The sequence below is a fragment of the Numenius arquata genome, chromosome 5 (genome assembly GCF_964106895.1).
Source record: "Numenius arquata chromosome 5, bNumArq3.hap1.1, whole genome shotgun sequence".
NCBI classification, from domain to species: Eukaryota; Metazoa; Chordata; class Aves; order Charadriiformes; family Scolopacidae; genus Numenius; species Numenius arquata.
In genome coordinates, this window is record NC_133580.1 from 31,226,952 (window position 1) to 31,247,564 (window position 20,613).

At 39.1% G+C, this 20,613-nt stretch overlaps 1 protein-coding gene across 2 annotated transcripts in view; it reads right to left on the reverse strand.

Moving 5' to 3' along the window:
* NFKB1 (nuclear factor kappa B subunit 1) overlaps positions 1–19,093 on the reverse strand; it is a 47,574-nt gene extending 28,481 nt beyond the window's left edge. The window contains exons 1-4 of one of the 2 annotated variants that reach the window (XM_074147071.1): positions 19,047–19,093; positions 17,829–17,913; positions 9,602–9,642; positions 6,909–7,007 (exon numbers count right to left, since the gene is read on the reverse strand). In XM_074147071.1, coding sequence (XP_074003172.1) covers positions 6,909–7,007; positions 9,602–9,642; positions 17,829–17,913; positions 19,047–19,091 — 270 coding nt within the window. In that variant the 5' untranslated portion in view covers positions 19,092–19,093. The remainder of the gene's footprint in view (positions 1–6,908; positions 7,008–9,601; positions 9,643–17,828; positions 17,914–19,046) is intronic. The other variant, XM_074147072.1, reaches the window with a different exon arrangement.
* Positions 19,094–20,613: the final 1,520 nt, after the last annotated feature.

The window sequence follows — 20,613 nt, forward strand, 5'->3', positions numbered from 1 at the left end:
TAGAGAAAATGTACCAATTTAACAAAATCCCCTGCATTATTTTGCTCAATTTGAAAACAATTTTAAAAAATATTGTTAAATATTATGATTGTTTTTAAAAATTTTGGCCTCATTACAATGACTCTTGAGGTATGAGATTTTTAAAGTGAATTAATTCTATATTCATAGGTATTTTCTTAGTTCAATATACTACACCAACACATGTTACCCAGTCCAGTAAATATTTCCCTTAAGTGTACATGAGGATATATGCTAAATCCCCACCTAAGATTTTGCAGGACTGGAACTATGATAAATTGGGTGCCTTAGTATAGCCAACTCTGGAGGACTACAAAGCTTTTTTTCCCCCCTGTTTATAGTTTCTAATCACCGTACATTTTTTAACAGCTTTTAGAATTGTGATGTCAAGTAATGCCTCAAAACCAAACCTAAAACTACTAATATCATACTGTATTGGTAAGTTATTTGCTTTATGTATATTACTTAGAACTTTATTTTCTTTTCTCACAAATAGAACTCTTCAAGTCAGTTATCGCTTACGCACCACTTTCAAATTATGCTGAATATAAAATTACCCCACTTTTAAAAAAGCAAACATTACCTTCCCTTCCAATTCACTTAATTAACCCTTTTATGAATGTTGGGTTTTTTCCCTCCTCCTCTAATTTTTCTTCTGATTTGCCTTGGGCAAAGTTCTTTGTATTACAGCAGCTTATAGATCTAATCAACCACGGTATTAAAGGATCACGATAAACATTAAAGTGATGAAACAGTGATGAACTGAATACTTAAGGTTATATTGTTGATAAAATGCTGATAACCAGGGATTGCCACAATTTCACCACATTACTAAGTCCTGCTACCTTCCTTCACTCCGGTTAACCCCTCTCTTGAACCCATTCCATCACAGCTGAAACACTCTGCATACATACAACTCGTGCCCTCCCCATCTTTCCATTCACTGCTAAAAGCAAAAAAAATCCCAACTATGAAAAAGCTGTTCCAGGAGGAACAGGTGTGCAAAAGTTCTTTCATTACGCACTGCCTGCCAGTTAACTGTATAATACTGTATTATTGTGCATTTTACAAGCGGCACTTTCTAAAATACAAAACATGGGGTACTCGTGCTTCCCTCCTGTTTCCAAACTGGAATCCCTCCTGGACTGAAACAACAACAGAGAAGCAGAATAATCACTGCTTCACCATTTGCACCATTTCCCAGCAATGACAAAATGAAGAGATCCCTATGTAACTTTCACAAAGTCATCTGAAAATAAAAATGATTGCGTTTGGTGCTACATGTCACCACCACTACTACAATTAACCTCGCAAGAGGATGGCTTTAAAAAAAAATATTTTCATTTTATCCCTCACTAAACAAGCCTTTCCCTGCTATAAAGTTCCCAGCACAACTATAGTGTTACATTCATTATGAGTAACATGCATGTTCTAGTATCACATCTGAAAAGTTCTGAAAAGTTCAAGACAATCCTTCATCAGCTGTAGAAACCACAGTGAAACTGTAGGTAGGACTGCTTCACGTCAAGGACTTTCCAGCCTCTGAAAGCAGAACATACAAGTACAGCCGTAACCAGATTGCAATCTCCCCCTCTTACTCAGCTCAGCATGATCTTTGTAGTCCCTCCTCTCAGGGGAAAAACAAAAGAATTCTTAAAACGTAATACCTTATGTAGGTCATAAGGCAAGAAAGGACTATTTTTGTCATTCAGTCTGATGTCCTATGCTGCAAAAGCTACAGAATGTCCCTGAATTGTTTCCTACCTGTATTTCTTAGAGACAGACTTTCCTACTTGATTTTGAGACACCCAGGTTATCTCGGTGCTCAGCAAAATAGCCTCAGTGGTTAAATATCCTTATGCACAATAAATTAAGTCTGAAGTAACTTTTCAGCGTTTTTGAATCACTGACACCACAATTTCAGAATACCATAAAATTTATTCTGGCACTAAGATACACAAATAACTATCACCTTTTACGTAAGAACTTAAAAAACACCGTCAAAGGCATGAAAAGATAGAGGGTATATTACAATGCTGAATATCTACAGATAACTAAGGATTATGGTGTTGACACAAAAATATATATACTCAACATGAGAGGGAGATCATGTGTGTTCTGTACTGCTCAAAATCAGAGCTGTGGTCTGAAAAAAATAGTAACTGAACTTCAAATTAAAGATAGGAGAGAAAAAAGAAAATAAGGAGTTCCTGGGAAGAGCGTAGCTGTAATACTTGATTACATCCTGTACTGAAGCAGCATTCGATTGATCTAATCTGATAAAGTTAAAATGCTGCAGGCTCACATTTATCTGCCATTTCTGTTTGAGAGAGATTTGTCTGAGAGATTAAAAGGACCCTGTGAACTTGAAATTGAGTCAATTTCAAAACAAGAGTTGAAAGTTTTTTCAGTTATTTCACATCCTCCTGCAATCCAGACCCTGCCAATTTTTATAGTTTCTGAAACTTTACAAAAACTTTGTAAGAACATTTTCCTACTTCAAACTTGTTTTTTCCAGTTACTCTTAAAAGCAAGAAGTGAAACCAACTGGTAAATGACAGAAAGCAATTGATGGAAAAGACCATGTCAAACCTACAAAGCCAGCAATGACAAAAGTAACTATTTCTCTTTCTAATGACTTTGTTATAGCAACTATAGCCCCAGTCCTGCCTAACCTTCCAACTGTGACTACTGCTCCCCTCAATAAACGTGTACAAAAAGTGTTCTGTGGATGAGGCATCACTCACTCTTTATAAACAGTATGTTTTCACAGAACAGCAGCATCTTCTTTTTTTTTTTTTTTTTTCAGTTGCTAGTTCAAGACAAAATATTTCAGATGTGGTACAAATCATTTAGGCAACTGAATACTTAGAGGTCTAAGAAGAATCAATGTAAAGTAACTTACACTAATGGGAGCTGAAGATCTTCTGATCCTCTGAATGTGAGGTCACTCCCATGACAAAAATATGAATTAAATGTTCTGCTTTAGGAGCCCAATTCAAGGGACTCGGTGCCCCATATTCAGCCAAATTAATGGTAACAGTAAAAAAAGCACAGATCTCTCTGAATTTAGCTTTGGCTGAATTTGGTTCAGCACAGGTTTTTAAGACGGGTAAAGACTTATAACAAAAAGTCTGCTCATTCTTGTCTCATGTCTATTCCTTAACTCAGCGGCTAAATGAATTTTTAACTTGTAATCAGTGATCTATCACTCTACAATTTAATTCCTATGGGGAGAAAAAAGCAAATACGCTGCTTCTTTCTTCACCAAGAAGGCTCATCAACAAAGTACCTTGACTAATTTTCCATAAATTCCCCTCCTGAACTTGAAGTATGTGCTGAAATCCCCGATTTCAATAAGAACGCTTATCTCCAAATCGAGGTATAATTTAGGATTGCCCCAGGACATGCCTGGATGGGCAGTTCTCCTGTTCAGGTGCCTGGGGTTCAGGGCTGCCTAACTGGCACGCAGCTTCCATTCGCACACTGAACTGCAGGATGTCCAGACTCATGGGCAGAGAGATGGTGCTCGTTAGCTCCGGCACACCTCTGAGCAATTCGTTACCCAGCCTCTGGGCTGGAGCTGATTTACATCCAGCTCACATAGAATAGGCAACTTGAGTTTGCAGCCACCCACATAGATTTGCCCCCAGGGAGATGAAAATTCAGGACATTTCCTTCACACCACTATTTTCAGCAAATTCTTTTCACACCCAAAACTGGATCAAGTACTTCAGTGTAAAACATGAATATGCCTACACTAACATCTGTACGCAAGATCAAGACAGGGGCAGTAAACATGTAAGAAGGCCAGTAGAATTTTTTTGTGCAAGTTTTCTCATAGCTCTTCAAATACATAAAAATAAGAAAATTATGAATAAAAAATTTAGATAGTTAAGTCAGTGATTAATATTAGACAATCCAATTTTATTCTTTCTTCTTATACTATTAATTGTTTCTTCCCCTGGACAAAAAGCTAATGGTGAATAAGCAGCTCAGGAGCTTTGATTTCAACTGTTCTAGACAGTAAAAATTTCCAGTGCTGTGTTACTTACACTAAGCAGGCAAAAATGAAATTTAAATGAAGAATTTTAGGTCGCTTTCTACTATAATCATTAAACTTGTCATGAAATGTAACTTCATTATAATATGTTCAGTATTTACAACTTCTCTGCTCTCCATAAGTACATGCAAAGTTATATAAAATTCTCTGAAAACATAAGATGTTTTGCACGTGATATTAGGATTACTGCAAACAAAACAGGGTAAAACAAAGGAATATAATTCCATAAACCATAAAGATTAATTAATCCCATTTTTGATACTACAGAAAAATACTACTGTTATCTAGGTTCCATTTGCCATGACTGTGCTGTTAAAAGAAGAGGTTTTAAATCAATTCCACCTTGCTGGCCAGTGCAGATCTGTCTTAAGTACCAAGACAGGCATTGCAGAACTGCTACACTAACTCCTGATCTAAACCATCTCCTAATATACTATACAGGAGCTGGTTAAATATGTAATTAACTACCAAAGCATCTTGCTTAGAAACATAGCAAAGTCTTCAGCACTCCAGCCTTTAAATGAAAGATACATCTTGATGTGTCCCAGCTCAGCTACAAGTTAGGGACTGGGTGAAGGAAAACAGGTGAAATTGAACAGTTCACATTGGATAAGAGGTCATACCAGATAAATGTGTTTTCTTTTGGCCTACAAAAAAGGGAGTAGGGAGACTGCAATGCTTTTTTTGTGCGCTAAAGACATCTATTTTCAGGACATCCCGTGGCAGCTACTGGTAAATTGTATCAGCTTTCTGTGCAGAGTTGGCCAAGCTGAAGAGAGATCTCGATGTGAGCTGCACTGACCACACCATGGCCAAGGTTTAAAGGTCGGACCTCCTTTTTACAGTACAGCCAAAGCTCATGCTACTGTCCTTTCACAGCACTGTGATCAACTAATGGAGGTCTTATGGTGAAAGCCTTGGCACAAGAGTAAAAAAAATCCAACCAAAAACCAAAACCAAATCAAAAAACCCAAAACAAAGCAAAAAAACCCCAATGCAACAAAACCCAGCAATCTTCAATTGTGCTAAGCTCAGTTATGACAAGGTGAGCACCCTTTGACAAAACACAGAAGAGACTTACAGGAAAAGGTGTGAAACACTTCTGTCTTTACTGGCACCACTTGAATCAAGAACAGGCACTAACAAGCAATGGCCTTGAGGAATTTACTTGTTGTGTTCCTTTGCCAGCCTCTCCCAGCAGGTGTTGCCATGGTGGGGATTTGTACTAGAAAAAACCCAGATGCACACAGCAGGACGAGAGGAAGGGAGGGAAGGAGAGAGGGAGGGAAGGAGAGAGGGAGGGAAGGAGAGAGGGAGGGAAGGAGAGAGGGAGGGAAGGAGAGAGGGAGGGAAGGAGAGAGGGAGGGAAGGAGAGAGGGAGGGAAGGAGAGAGGGAGGGAGGGAGGGGAAGGGACATGTGTGTGTGTGTGTGTGTGTAAGCTTTAGATGAAATTAAAATCTGATGATCAATGAGAACAGAAGGTTTAATGGAAAGCCAAAGAACATTTTGCTTTCTAGTTTACTCACGGAGAAATTCCATTTTCTATGTAACTCCTCACTGCGTATCTCCTTGTCATGCTATTGTGCAACCCATCACACCGTTATAAAGTATCATTTGTGCTATTATCAATACAGACTGGATTGGAATCTAAAGATCTGGCTCAATTGAGGTAAATTATTTTATATCTGAACATACCAGTGAAATTTCATTCTTTGGTTCATCATTACTTTCACAACAGGAAAGGGAAAAGGCAAGTAGATCCTTTGCCTGGGCTAGTAAATTTTCACAGGAGTTTTGCAAGGCTATATGAAATCAGCTTTCCCAGCCTCTTCTCAATTTGCAAGACTAACACCCTAGGCTATCTCAGCCAATGCTGATTATTTTCCATTGAGTCATGCTCATACTGATTCATTATGGAGATGCAACTGTTCCAAATTCCGGCCTTTCTCAAGAACTGTGGAAGAACTACACGCGTACTGGGGAGAAAGCTGAGGAGTGGCACACACCAAGACAGAAGCTGACTGCTTGCCACTCTTCCCTCCCCTTCTCTCCCCGTAAAGCAGAGAGTAAGAGAGAACATCAGAATTGAAATACATTAACCCATCTTCTCTTAAGACAATCTCTACTGCAATACCAAGACTAAGAGTTTCATGAAGTTAAAAAAATTCTGAAAAGACAGTGTATCTTTTCCACAAGAACCACGGGCAAAGACAGTTCTTCTCTAATCCTAGAACGATTTATCACCAGTGCTATAATCTTCATATTGCGCTAGCACAGAACATTTCTTTAACTAACATCCTTAAATTTTTTCCAGGAAAAAAAAAGCCCCAAAAAACATTCAGTGAAAACCTGCTCCTAACATAATGCTGCTCCTATTAAAATGAGAAATTTTCCTTTGACTTTAAAGGAACTATGTCCTTAAGGAACTGAGTACCCTAGAGATATTAAATAAGGAGTAATATGAACAGAAAAAGAAGGAAAACTTGGTAAATAGGTAGAAGTGGAGTAGTTGATCAGCTCAGGCCTTGCTTGATGCTAAAATTGCATCCTAAGGAAGAGCTCCATCAGTCTGCACAAGGGCAGGGAGGTGGTAGGTGCAGGCAAAGTTACTGCTCAACTGCTGGCAGACAAATACGGTGCCAAAATAACCCCACAAATCTGAAGATGCGTTCCTTTTCAAACTCAGTCACATTTTAAAAGTTGGGATTGAAATGCAGTCAGTCTCGAGTAATTTCATACAAATTTATGTTGATATGCAGTAAGGTCATATACACATACATATGACAATTGCATTCAGGTTGCAAAATTAATCATTTATGTACTTACTTTGACCTGAGGGTATGATTTTTTGTTCTTTTCACTAGAAGCACCAGGCAGTCCACCATGTGAAGGCCCTTCACAAACGTATCGGAAACGAAAACCCCTCTGTGGAAATAAAGGAAAAGAAACTTGAAAGCTGCTTAGAAACAAAACTAAAAAAAAAGCACACACACACATACAAACAAGACTTGCCCAAACAGCTCACAAACAGAAAAGTTACAACTGTTCATCCCTGAAATGTTGTCTGAGTGCTGGTTAACAAAGCACCGCTGAACTGTAGCCCTGGAGAAACTGTTCTATTCTCACTCTTACCCACAGCAGCAACCTGAAATTCTTCTTTCAGTAAGTGAAGATATTTTGAAGCAGAGATCTATTTATACTCTCAAAACAAAACAAAAATTAAAAGATAAAGAATGTAAGAGCAGATACTCTTTCCCGTGGTTGCTGCTAGGTAGAGAGAATGGAAGCCAATAATAACCAAGGAAGTTCAAAGCATCACAAAGAAAAGAACAGGGATGAAACAGAAATGCTTCTTCCTTCTGGGAAGAGCATGTGAAAGCTGTATCTCCAAGCGGAGTCCAGAAACAGCACAAAAGCTTCAGGAGACTTTGAGTGGCCGGGTTTTCGTCTTGGCTACATAAATAGATGTCTGAATATACTTTAGGGAACTGCAGGATATTAGCAACCACTCTAGAGTACAGCTGTCCATTTATTCCATTTTTATTTCCAGGAAGTAACATCCCCTTTGCTTTACAGGTTAATCTATAAGGCACAAAAGATCCAACTCTTAAGCGAATGTATTTGGTAATTCTAATTCTACTTAACTGCATTATTTCACATGGCCCCAACTTTGCATACTTTCAGATCCACTCCCCCGTCCTGCTATTTCTAGCAAAACCCCTGTCTCATATAGGGCTCCCAGTGTCTGTCCAAACAGCACCAGTTAGTGTTGTATCCCTCATCAAGAATCATTCAGCTTCTTTCTAATAGACAACTCCGAATTCAAAGTTTGTATTAGCTGACAGTGAACAACACAGTTCAAAATTACTCTGTAATCATTAGCTTCGATACCTACCTCACTAAAGCCTTTTCAGTTTAAGAACTTGTTTCCCAGGCAAATTTAAAGATCTGACTTTTATTCAGATACTGACCAGCCAATGTAACTCATCCTTAAGCACGTATTTACCTTCCAACTGCGAACTGAGTGATCAAGTGTATTGCAAGTGAAGTGCCCGGCTATGACGAGCTTGAACTCAAGTTGCCCAAAAGGCAAAGAAACCTCTGCGGTCACGACGCATGAGACAACCCAATCTCTCTTCACCTCTATGCCTTCAATCCAACACATCCAGCTGTCATCTGTGTGGTCCTCCCCAGTCCATATTGCCCTTGCTATCCTCGCTATGATTTTACGAATATAGTTTTACTCCCCCCAGCTGTCTCTTTGCTCCAAAAATGATCACAAGAACAGCACTCTGCTGATGGATCACCCTCATCACCCTGTTATAAACCATTGCCCAGCTTGTCACATGGGTTCTCCACTACAGGAGCTGCTTGCTGAGAGGTCACGCATGGGAACAATGGTTTCTCCTTAGGTACTGCACACTGTAGGCTCCATCATGCCTGATTTGGGATGAACTAGAACAACAAGGAAGAGGCAGCGTATTCTTCCAAGAGTTCACAGTATACTGCTGTTTCACCTATAATCATGGAGTGCCCCTATTCCTGGACGGATGCTGGAACACAAAAATATCTTTGGTGTGTGGCTGAAACAAACATTGTCTCCCACCTTCTACCAGGAAGACTGGATTGCGGCATGCTTCTGCAGAAGACCAAGAGGAGGACGGGACAGCTTTTAGTCACCCTCTTCCCCTGTCTACTTAACAGCTCTATAAGGTAGGATTTTATGCAACTGATTGGGAGAGGCAGGAAAGGGGTCTCCATAAGCTGTAATAGCTTCAGGAGGAATACTTGTAATTGCTGATGCCACCAGTCAAAGGGGAACAACACCCTGGCATACTTCAGGGCAATCTTGATCCAGTAATTATTTGTACATCATTTGCATGAAAACTGCCCAGTGCACTGGGACGACTTTCATACTATCAGAGGAGCATAAATGAGTGTTTGCTATACAGTCACAAAAGAGTTACATTCAAGTATTTATCTTAATTTTTCTCAGGTTATTCAAAACAGCCAACTGTGACGAAAGGAAACTCAAAAGACAACAAAATTTCTTTACGATGACAAAGCACAAGTCAAAAGTTCCTGTAATCTGGGAACAGAATTAAATGTTTTTATTTTTTCTTTCATGTATTTCAAGAAACGTGAAACAAATTCTAATAATCTTCCATGTTTGGCCTAATAATTTATGTTCCAAAATACTGGGGTACTGTAAGAGTCACTTCGAAGACAAAGAGTCTATAACTATAATACTTAGTAAGACATTTTTTTAACACCCTCAGGGTTTTTTTTGTCTTCTGACTCTTCCAGAGAGACACAAAGATGAAAACAGAACAAAACAGGAAACGATTTAACTACAAAAGTGACAGGAAAAACCACTCATGCCTAAGTACCACATTTGTTTTGAGAGTTCAACGTCTTCAGTATTCTTTTTTTCTCATCTTAAATAATCATTTTTCTCAAAGATGAATATAGTGACATAGCTACCTTAAAGATTTTTCAAAATGCAGTGTTGTTCTTACCTGTTTTGGCTGTTCTATGATTTGAAGATATGGTCCATCTGCTAACATAAAAGAAAGAAAAGTCATAATAGAAATTATATTTCTATTACTATGACATGTAAGTTGCAGGGGTAAAATTGATGTCCTTGAATATCCAGAGTTAAAGTTTTTGAAAGCATCTAAGCATCTTCAGAACTTAAATTTTAATAAATAATTTAATCACTCGGCAGTCTGTCGTTTCCATCATCCCCTAAGACCAGTAGAGTAAGAAGGGAAGGATTAACTCAAAAAATTTAATTTTAGCTCAGAGGGCCTAAATGGGCAACTCTGATTACTCGGTTAAGACTCAAAAGGGTGAGTTAAGAACAGGATCCTCCCCTTGCCACTGACAAGCAGCCCGGCCTTCCTGAGCTAAGGTTAACTTCTGTATTTAAGCCCCTTGGGCTCTAAAGAGTATGCTCACAAGCTTTTAGCCTTAGGGCTTCCTATTGAATAGGTGCTTTTGAAAGTCTAGAGACAACCAATGGGAAGCTCTGAGGTATGGGAATACAGGAGGAATTTAAGCTGTCTCAACATGTCCTAACAGTCAGAACGGCTTTAAAAAAAACCCTGGACTTGAGGAGACTAAACAATTTACATTCTTTTAATAATTTCAAATATACTTTTAAATTTACTGTTCTGCTGTGCCTCTAAAAACACTGAACACACTCCGACTACAGATGCAGACTCTATAATGAGATCCATCTTTGAGTACAATGCCAATACATAGGATTATGTTCTACTAAAATTCTAATTGTGTCTTTCAAAGAAGCCTTCCTTAAACAACTTTCAGTCTTGCACCACTCCCTGAACAGTGGCTAACTTCATACCATAAATCTCATTCAAAATTCAGTTTAAATAGCCTTTGAGCAGGCCCTAAATCCAATGAGAACTTCGTGCCACCAGAGTTAAGAATTCATCACCTGATCAAAGCTTAGCTCCAACTCTAATTGTTTAGATTATTTGCATAGAGAAGGAAAGCTCTCTAGGTGAATGACTGTGAAATACCTCTTAAAATGCGTCACTCCTGAGTCTGAAAACAACATGTCTGAGAGGTATGATTTCTTCCCTGCCTCTTGCTAAGCAGAAAAGAAGATTCCAATTTCAATGGTAAAAATTCAGTTGTTATCAAAGCAGATCCCAAAGGAGAGCTTCACTGTGAATACCTACACAATATTTTGCCAGCTATATTCCAGTTGGAATTATGTATCACCACTTATACTCTATTAAAAGGTATTAATGCCAAGGAATCAAGCAAGCTCACGGGGACACATGAAACCTCCAAAGCAGAGGAGCCACAGCTATGTGACAGAGCCTGCAAGTGTATAAAGCATACCATGCCCCACCAACAGCCGGGTGCAATCTGCCTCCGAATAACTGCACCATCTGCAAGTACCAGGCCATCCAGCTACCTCAACTAGGTAGTACTTGGCTTCAGCACAGAACTGCATACTTGCATCAACTTTAATTTGCCAATAAGCCTAATGTTCACTGATAATTAAAAATGGCAGAGGACAGAGGATTCATTAATTTATAGTTCATAGTACGACTACATGCATCCTTCTCAGCTCCTCAATACAACTTCACTTCAATAAACCAGACCTTCATGTCTTTAGTCAGCACAGGTCTTAACTGAACAGGCTTCTCTCAAAATGAAAGTTTTGATAAATATAGTAACAGATGGAATTAGTATTTTGCTGTTGAAGTTAGCTGACTCAGCAACTGAATTACCTTCATGCCAAAGTTACATTGCAAATGCACAACAATTTCACATACAAAAATCATCTATTTCCCAAGTCCAACACTCTTCCTGTGAAACAGTGAACAGTGCTACAATTAAAATCTTGAAGTCATGCAAAACAATTGCCTCAAGACAATATACACATCATCTTACATTAGAAAGCATGAAAAACAGTTTGGACTTCAGAAACTTTAAAAGATGTAGAACAATATTGACCTTTGGTGTGGTTTTATGTTTCAGTTTTTGTCTGTAACATGGAGTCAAGATGAGTTGAGTTGGGCTTAAACATTATATTGGCACTTAAATTTAAGACCTCTGTTCACAGACCTCTAACCCTTCTCATGCTTTAGGCATCTAAAATTTCATACTTTAACAATGCAGAAGCCTTGTATCTTCTAGGCACTGGCAGAAATAATGCACCTAAAATACAACTGTGTAGTTCAACTTTCAACCAAGCCTTCACGGCAGGATCTGCCAAGTAATTGTTCTTTGGCTGTTCTTCCCTTAGGAATTCATTTTCAAGGCATATACGTTGGGTAAGTATCAGCACAAAATACTACTGTTTTCTCTTAAACATTAGCCAGAAAAGGAAGCACTCTTTTATCCAACAGCTAAGGGGCTGCAGTAGTCCCCCAGGATGCAGCAGACCCAGGTTCAAACTTTTCCTCAGTATAAGGAAACTCAAACTCCTAAGAGAGGGATATACACCCTATTGGCATATTGGAAAGCTCAAGGGGAATTCTTCATACCACTGAAATGGTTTTACCTTACACGGCACTTGTGAAAACTCAGGAAAATGGAAAACTCAGAACTGTTGTTCTTATGCCCCCTTGGAAAAAAGCTTATGAAAAGTATACAGACATCCTGATAGAAAAAGAATCAAAATATCTTACATACTAATACTAGCAAAGTGCACAAAAGGTGCAGTGTAAATGTACAAAGGCAAATTAGATGTCTGTTATGATTAATCCAGATTATATAAATCATACCATATTTAAAACAGTTTTGTGAGGTCTCATTTCAACCTTTGTGTTTTGTGACTAAGCATTTCCTTTTATGCAATGACTAAGTCATTCTCTGGTATAGCATCGGAACCAGATCCAAGTAATAGTATAGAGAAGGCACTCTAATGCAAGACACTTGATTATATCTGAAATGCTATTTAAAAATAAAGCAGCAATAGCCAAGCTAACTTCCAAGCATAAATGGCACGTTTGACTATAAAAAGGATTTTACTTAGTGAAAGGTCTCATACAGCTGTCTTCACTAAACTCTGAATACTTTCCAGAAGCACATTAACAGACAGCCTATTGGCTACATGTGGTTCCTCCTTTCTCTCTCTCATCCTTTCCCTTGGGGAAAAGAAATGATGTTTAGTGCTTCGCACAGGGAAGTTTTTAATATTTTGTTTCTAATAGTAGGTATATCTGGCCTAAACAGATAGCAGGAAGACACCTTATAAGAGGAACTAATAATGACGAGATTTGTGACGATCTTTTGCACCTCTGCTCTAGGATGGAAAGTTGCTTGCTTCAAGTTCTTGTTTAATGAGCAACCCCCTTTTAAGTGTTAAACAACCACAAGCAGTAATGCTACTTAATACGTAGCTTAAGTTCTACTTTTGCCCTACAGAGAGGCTGAAGCAGCATACAGTCATGGAGCTGGCCTCTGCACAGGGATGACTCTCATGGTTGCCAAGGGCCAAGTTTTGACATGAGCACTCCTCAAGATTTGCCTGGTGCCGCTGCAGTCAGGAAGGCTAAGAACTGCAACTAAAACATGCAGTCCTCCAGCCTGGAGGGGGTTTGGTGCAGACCGCCACATCCTGGGTATGCTTCAGTGCTTCCTTTTCTGTCTTCTCGCCTCGGCTGCCACAGACCGACTCGCATCCCACTGCCTCCCCTCCAGCCTGAGTCACAGTCCCACTTCCCCACGGCTTCTTCAACTGCTACATTTCTTCATTTTCCTTCCTGCCTGAGTCAGAGGCCCTCCCACATCTTGACACTCCCACCACTTACATTCTTTCTTCCTCTTGACAGGCCTCACCCTGCACACACACTTCCCAAAGGAGCACCCGTCTTTGGTTTCCTCTTGGTTCCCTTCCCATCATAGCAAAGTCAAGAAAAAAGGGGTCTGTGAGGTTGGTGGGATATCCCTGCAAGCCAGGTAGCTCCCTAGGACTTGTGTGGTCCTTTATCTAACAGCTTACCTAGTACCTGAAGCCATTCAATTTAACCTATGAGGACAGACTGAGGGAGCTGGGGTTGTTCAGCCTGGAGAAAAGGAGGCTCCGGGGAGACTTCATAGCGGCCTTCCAGTACCTGAGGGGGGCCTACAGGAAGGCTGGGGAGGGTCTGTTTACAAAGGCCTGCAGTGAGAGGACGAGGGGCAATGGTTTTAAGTTGGAGAAGGGGAGATTTAGGTTGGATATTAGGAAAAAGTTCTTTACCATGAGGGTGGTGGAACACTGGAACAGGTTGCCCAGGGAGGTGGTTGAGGCCCCTTCCCTTGAGATATTCAAGGTGAAGCTCGACGAGGCCCTGGGCAACCTGGTCTAGTTGGGGGTGTCCCTGCTGACTGCGGGGAGGTCGAACTAGATGACCTTTGGAGGTCCCTTCCGGCCTGGACCAATCTATGAATCTATGAACCTGCAACTAGCTGTGGTCAAGCTCCCCTCCCTCCCCCCTCCTCTCTGTTAGCGGGTCCCCCAGAGCAGGCACCTCACCCTTGTAACCCTGTGCTGTTCTGTGGACATCAATGAAAACACTCATACCCTCTAAGTTTTGATTATTAAACCCAACACCAACCCTCTTATGTCCATTCTGGCAGCGGTACCTTGCTGCTAATAAAAAGCTCAGACTCTAAATCTAGTGTCTTATCCTTCCTGAAAGGCCTATCGTAGCGTTTGCGTGTCCTCCTGCCCCCTCAGGGATTCGGCCGCACAGGAACACTCCCTCCCATCTCAGCTCTGCAGTGTTCGAAGCATGATGTTTAAAGCAAGCAGCACAACAGGCTTTGCTCAACCTCTCCCTTCCCTCAGTTCACTCCTTAAAATACAAGCACAGATCAGGAATAAATACCAGAAGCAGCACACAAGTCTGCTCGTGCTTCTGAGGATTAGGGCCACTGCTACAGGACAGGGAAAACAAACACTCGTCTAATTTTTGGCGATAGTCAGACTTCCTTGAATCTCTAACATTAACTCCCTCTGAAAAAACATGAAATAAAGTTTTTTGTAAGTGCCTTCTTTTTCCCCTCTATGCCCTTCCCATTTTTCAACAGCAAGCATCACAGAGGGCTCGGCAGAGGAGGTTGAAGAAATACCAGAAAACTGTAATTTTAGCAGCCTCCAGGCAATACCGTTCAGCTGCTGATGGCCCTGAATCCACTTCACAGGCTTAAGAACACACCACCTTAATGTCAGCAGCTAGTAGACCAGAGTCCCTAAAAACCAAACCAACTAACTAGTTCCAAAAACCATCTCTAACCCCAAATTTTAGAATGCTTTGCTCAGAGTTCTGCCCGTTTTCTCTCCAATTTAAGGCATCACTTTGTCCCTTAACTACAAAGTGGACATCACACTGATGTGTATCTGCTTTTACACTGCCTAAATACATGCCATGGATAATGCTCCCTCCATCCCCAATGCCACTGAGGATTAGTACCTAATTCTCAAAGGCAGGATACTTCCCAAGGAGTCAAAGAAGAGGCTGACCGTGACATACTGCCTTTGCTGCTGGTGGTGTTTTAAACACACAGCTCAGTCCTGCAGTTTGAACTGTTTATGGCAGTTGTTATAGGTACATCTTTTTGTCACTTGTCACCCAAGGCACACAGAGGCTATTTCTCTTTCTAGATTTAGATATAAATGTAGAACTTGAACAATGTAACTATCTACTACAGCTTTAGAGCCAAAATAACCAAGTCGAATTTTTACTTAAAACTAACGTACATGAGATAGAAAAAGAAGTGAGCAAAGACACTTGACCACTGACAACCTCACTGAGAAAATCCGTGTCCCAACATCTCAAAGGTTTTCTACTGTTACCATAAATATTAACCTAACAACGGAACACCTACCATCAGAAAGTCCCCAAATTCCCCAGCTATTTGTTGATTCAGCTACGCTGGCATGATATGGCAATTCACAGTTACATATTAAACCTGCCTGCCAGTGTAATAAGTCTGACATTGTGAGTTCATGAAGGCACAGATTGGAAGATGTAGGCACCATACCAAATCATGAGGAACAATTACTGTCTTCAGTGCTTTCTGTTTAAATCATCCAACTGTCCTAGAGAAAAATCCTTTTCAGAACACTTATTTCACCCTCTCCATATCTCAGCTGGAAGTAATTCTGGAAAACCCCACATGAATTTTTAACTGGCCTTGCTGTGTAGAAAGAAATCATTAGATCCTGCTTGTAAACAACTGAAGTGTAGTATATAAATTATTATATTACCTTATAATTTAAGAGCTAGTCCATAGTAATGACACAGCATTGTTTCAATCAGGGGAGGAAGTAAGCATTATAGTGCTACTACTCAAGAAACCAAACCATTATGGCACCATCAGATGCTATTGAATGATCAACCTTTCCTAAAATTTAGGATTAACTTTTTGTTTGTGATAACCTGAAATCCACGATCCTTTATTAAATCCCATTTTGTACACAGGGAACTTGCTACCTATAGTGCAGTAGTAGAAAAGACCACTGCCACTTAAAAAAAAAAGCACTTTCTAAGCAATTTTGCAAATTAAGGACATAGCTAGACTCAGTCCAGTAAGAGTTTTCTGCGGCTGCAGAACTCAGTGAATTCTTGACTCCCCCACACAATTTTAGAAACAGCTGTTTTCTAGTTTAGACAGGACATAGATATCTGAAAATCAGTTTTATATATCTGAATAATTTGTATGGAATGAGTCTGGCATGAGGAGTACAGAGTATGCTTAAAAGGTACGTGTAAAAGAGATCATTATGGGGAAATCAAAATTCCAATAACCTTATTTGTTTCACAGACACTCTGAGAGAACAGTGAAAAAAACCCTTGCTATACAATGCACAAGCTCTTTAATCCTACGCAGATTAATTTTACTGAACAATTTTATCTGCCTTAATAAAAACACACTGCAAACAAATGATTGCAACATTAATTTGTTGGATGCTTGTCCATATTTGTCAAGAGCTTTGCTCATCAGAACATTTTATCTTGAAACAAAATTATCTGTACCATATGTGTTTCTTGATCCTGCCTCACTGCTATTCAATCAAGAAAACTGAAGCATGGTTTAAACCAGGAAACATTGAAACAGCAAGCACACCTCAATTTTTATTTTTAAATCAGCATTTATTGTTACTTTAGGGTGGATTTTTACCACCCTAGTAAAGTGAAGTAAAAAATTAATTGCTTATTTCATTTTACCCTTCACACCTTCACTGCTGTCAAGCATATCAAAGATTGCAAACAAAAGTGATTTGCATTTTCAACAAAAGAAAGCAATCTGCAATACAAAAGATACTAGCTACAACCTGATACAAGAGTCAAACAGACAATAGAAAGTTGTCACGTTAAAAGACATTAATAGCTATATTGGAGATATATATTGAGAAAAACCTCATAAGCTTAAATAAATTTTTATTTCCTTCCTCCTTTCATATCAGCTATTCTAATAAACTAAGCAGGAGAAAGAGTCTTCTAAATTCAAGCCAGAAGTAACACTCATAAAGAAATTTAATAAGCAAAACCAGACCAATGTTGATCAAGCAGCTAATACTGGCTGAGATATAACACATTTCTATTTGACATTCCCGTTCTGGAACCATACAGGAAGAACTACATGTCAGACCTTTGCAGAATATTATTTGCTTATTTTCAGTGGTTGGTTGCAAAATTTGACTCTAAACTTTCAAACTAGTGTTATTATTCAGGAAATTGTCAGGTACTTTTAATACCAGACTGCCACTTCACAGGAAACAGTGAAGTCGTGAGAAGGAAAAACAGATTCAAATGATACAGGAAGTTGAATATACTCTACATTTTATTAGTGAAAAACAAGCACCTTAAGAATTATTACAACAAATGAAACACCGTTCAAAAGAAAAAAAAAGTCCATGTTGAACTCTGCAAACTGGCAATACAAATATGTAGGTCACTGAAGGTGCAAATTTAAAAAAAAATACAAAATCATTTATAAAAACAGGTCACTCAAACCAATTAACTGATTGAAACTTTCAGTTTCTGTTGCAGCCAAAAGAAAATCAGATTTGCCTCACTGTTGAAAGTTTCATGAGGGTAAGAAAGAGATGCATCAGGGTGTAATAAAAACTCCAGTTGACAACTTTGGGATCTAGTATTACGAAATACAAGAGTGTAAACAAAAAAGCCCCTGAAAAGAACTTCATAAAAAAATAAACTGGAAGAAATAGCAGGACAATAGCACAAAGAAATAGCAATGAATGGTTCCTACCTGTTCGTAGTGGTAAGTCTGAAGTGATGTAATTTGTATTGTTAAATAACGCATTCATTCCCATGAACTGCTCCATTGCAAACATCTATATTGAAAGAAAACATACTCTCCATTATTACAGATACATATCATTTCATAAAGCATCTATCAGCAAAGAACTTTAAAGTCCTCTGCAAATATTGAGACTGCAGACACCCTGGTGCAATACATAAACATTCTGTATCTATTTTATTTTTGCTGGCAACAGCAGTGCAAGCAAAGCTGATCATACTGACCAAGTTTCACCAGTATCATGAGAACACTCTGAGCTCAGCATAGTTTCCAAGTTCCTTACATGCACTAACAACTAGATTTTCAAAAGAGTTTTTACGGTAAATTGTGAAAATCTGACCCTAGATGTCTTACCCAAGGCCTTGCTGAGAATCTGTAAGTTTTCATTTTCACTTCTGTGATTAAACCCCACCAGACTACAGTCCTTATGTAAACATATTTACAAGCTCTAACGCAAGAAAACAGCATACCCAGGTTAAAGTTCAATTTTTTTTTTTTGAACGCTGACATGTCTTAACTCACTGTAATTTTCAGGTATAAATCTATCTCCTTCCAAAGTGGAGCAAGCATAAAGGAGAAAGTAGTTCCTTTTTGGAAATTAAGGTGAGTCGGAATGACCTGTTCTTCACTCAAGATTTTCACTCAAGCACCATTCTCCCAATTCAAATGAGTCACCAAACGACCTAATGAGATCATGAATAGCTTCTGAAGACCTACACCCACTGACCTGTGTGAGTAAAGGAGCATTTTAGTCATCAATGTCAATGCAAATTTCACCAAAAAAAAAATATAGAGAGGCCTTCTAGGGCATCAGGGGCTTTATTTTCAGATAAAGTCCAATGTCCATCACAAAAGACATTTCAGAGCAAGCATCACAGGCAGAAAGGGCATAAATATGAGTATTTTTTCAATTGCTTCTTCCAGCAGGCCTTTCCTTTTCATTTTAACCATTTCACCAGTAGCAAGGCACTTTACAGACCACACAAAAAACACCTCAGAGAAAAAAGAACGCCCTAGATTTCCCCAACCCCGATTTCTGCCAATAGCTGGAATGCTTTTATATCTCCATGTTTTTAAGTCTAGGAAATGATAGGACACTACGAGAGGAAGCCAAAACAGAAGCTAGGAGAGAACACAGGGTTATTGAAAATACACAAATCCACTTACTTGGGGATCAGACACTCCCATAATATAGGAATCTTCTCCTGCCATTTTAAGTCCTGAAACACAAAAACATGATCAGAACTCTCATTTTTTTCAGTGTACTACAATAGAGAAACTTGAAAAAATCTCTGACCCTTCTTATTTTACCCATAATGGTGATGATTTCTAAAATACTCTTAAAATTCCATAGTATTTACAAGGGGTGGGCTAAGGACAGGACAGGCTACAGCTAGGATTTTCCACTGCCTGCTTCCAAGCAACTAAAAATTATAATCAAAGTCCTGAAGTCAAAATTTATTAAAATCAGGAATTAATTTCTGTCTTTGCTCTAACTATTCTGCCATTAGAGTTTAGGCAGGATCATTATCACAGCCTAGCAAAAGCAGGACTCTCTATTTTTATACAATAAAAAGACTTCCGAGCATTCATGAATGAACCCTAGCGGTTTTCTTGTAAAGTATTACCAAGTGCAAGAAAAAGTTGCCCAAGAAAGAACATCCACTATTTTTTCTTTAAGTAAAAACAGGAGTCAAACATTGACTAATTTTGGACACCTTTACCTCCAGACGTCCAACAAGTGCCTGGCATCCACAACAACTCAGTGCTGACAATGACAATTATGGTTGTACAACCTACCTAACCCTCTCTCACAGGACTATGTGTAAGTGCTGGACACTGGGAAAAAGTTTAGCCTGGCTTAGTTTTCCTGGGGCCAGTAGCAGAGCTTGGAAATTTCCTTAGGAATTTATTATGACTATTATAAAAGATTGCTGTTATTTCCCTTCACGTAGACATTACTGAAAGAATTACAATTTCACTTCTGTTGATCTTGCTAAAAAAGGCCCTCCAAGGGAACACCTGAAAATAACTGTAGTGACTATTTCAAGAGACTCATGTGTCTGCATGCAAGCAGACACTTTAAATAAGGTTAATAACTAACACAAGACAGAAACATGTCACTGCCCTTCATATTCCACCACAATGAACATGAGCCATGTTTTCCAGCAAAGCGAACCGTGAAAACCTACTGCCCTATGAAAGACAGTGGCAAGTGCTCAATAAACCAGTAAAGAAAAAGTGAGTCACCATGTACCTTCCACAGGAACTAGAAAGGCAAATACCAAAAAGAAAATTGGAATACTCAGGTACTTCAATTTGATGGAGGCTCAACTCAGCTTCTTAACAAGCTCCAAAGAAAACATATAGCCACCCATCCCACATAAACAGAAAATGAAAGAAAATTTAAAACTGAGAAATAGGAGACACTTAATACCCAGCTGACTTCCAGGAAAGAGGTCCATGAGGATAAAATTATTTTTTTAACTTAGAAAATAAAAGTACTCATCTGTTTGTAATTCACTTCTAGAGAGAAATATTTACTGGGTAGTATTTATTTGTAGTATTTGAGCAAATATCAAGTAAATGGTCCTAAGATTTCATCCAAAAATGGACAACGGCTATAACAAGCAGCCACATGCTGCCCATGCTGGACTTCTTAGCCTAGTACATCAGGATTTCAGCAATATAAATAATACCAGTCAATCACATTACCTCACAGGCACATTCTGCA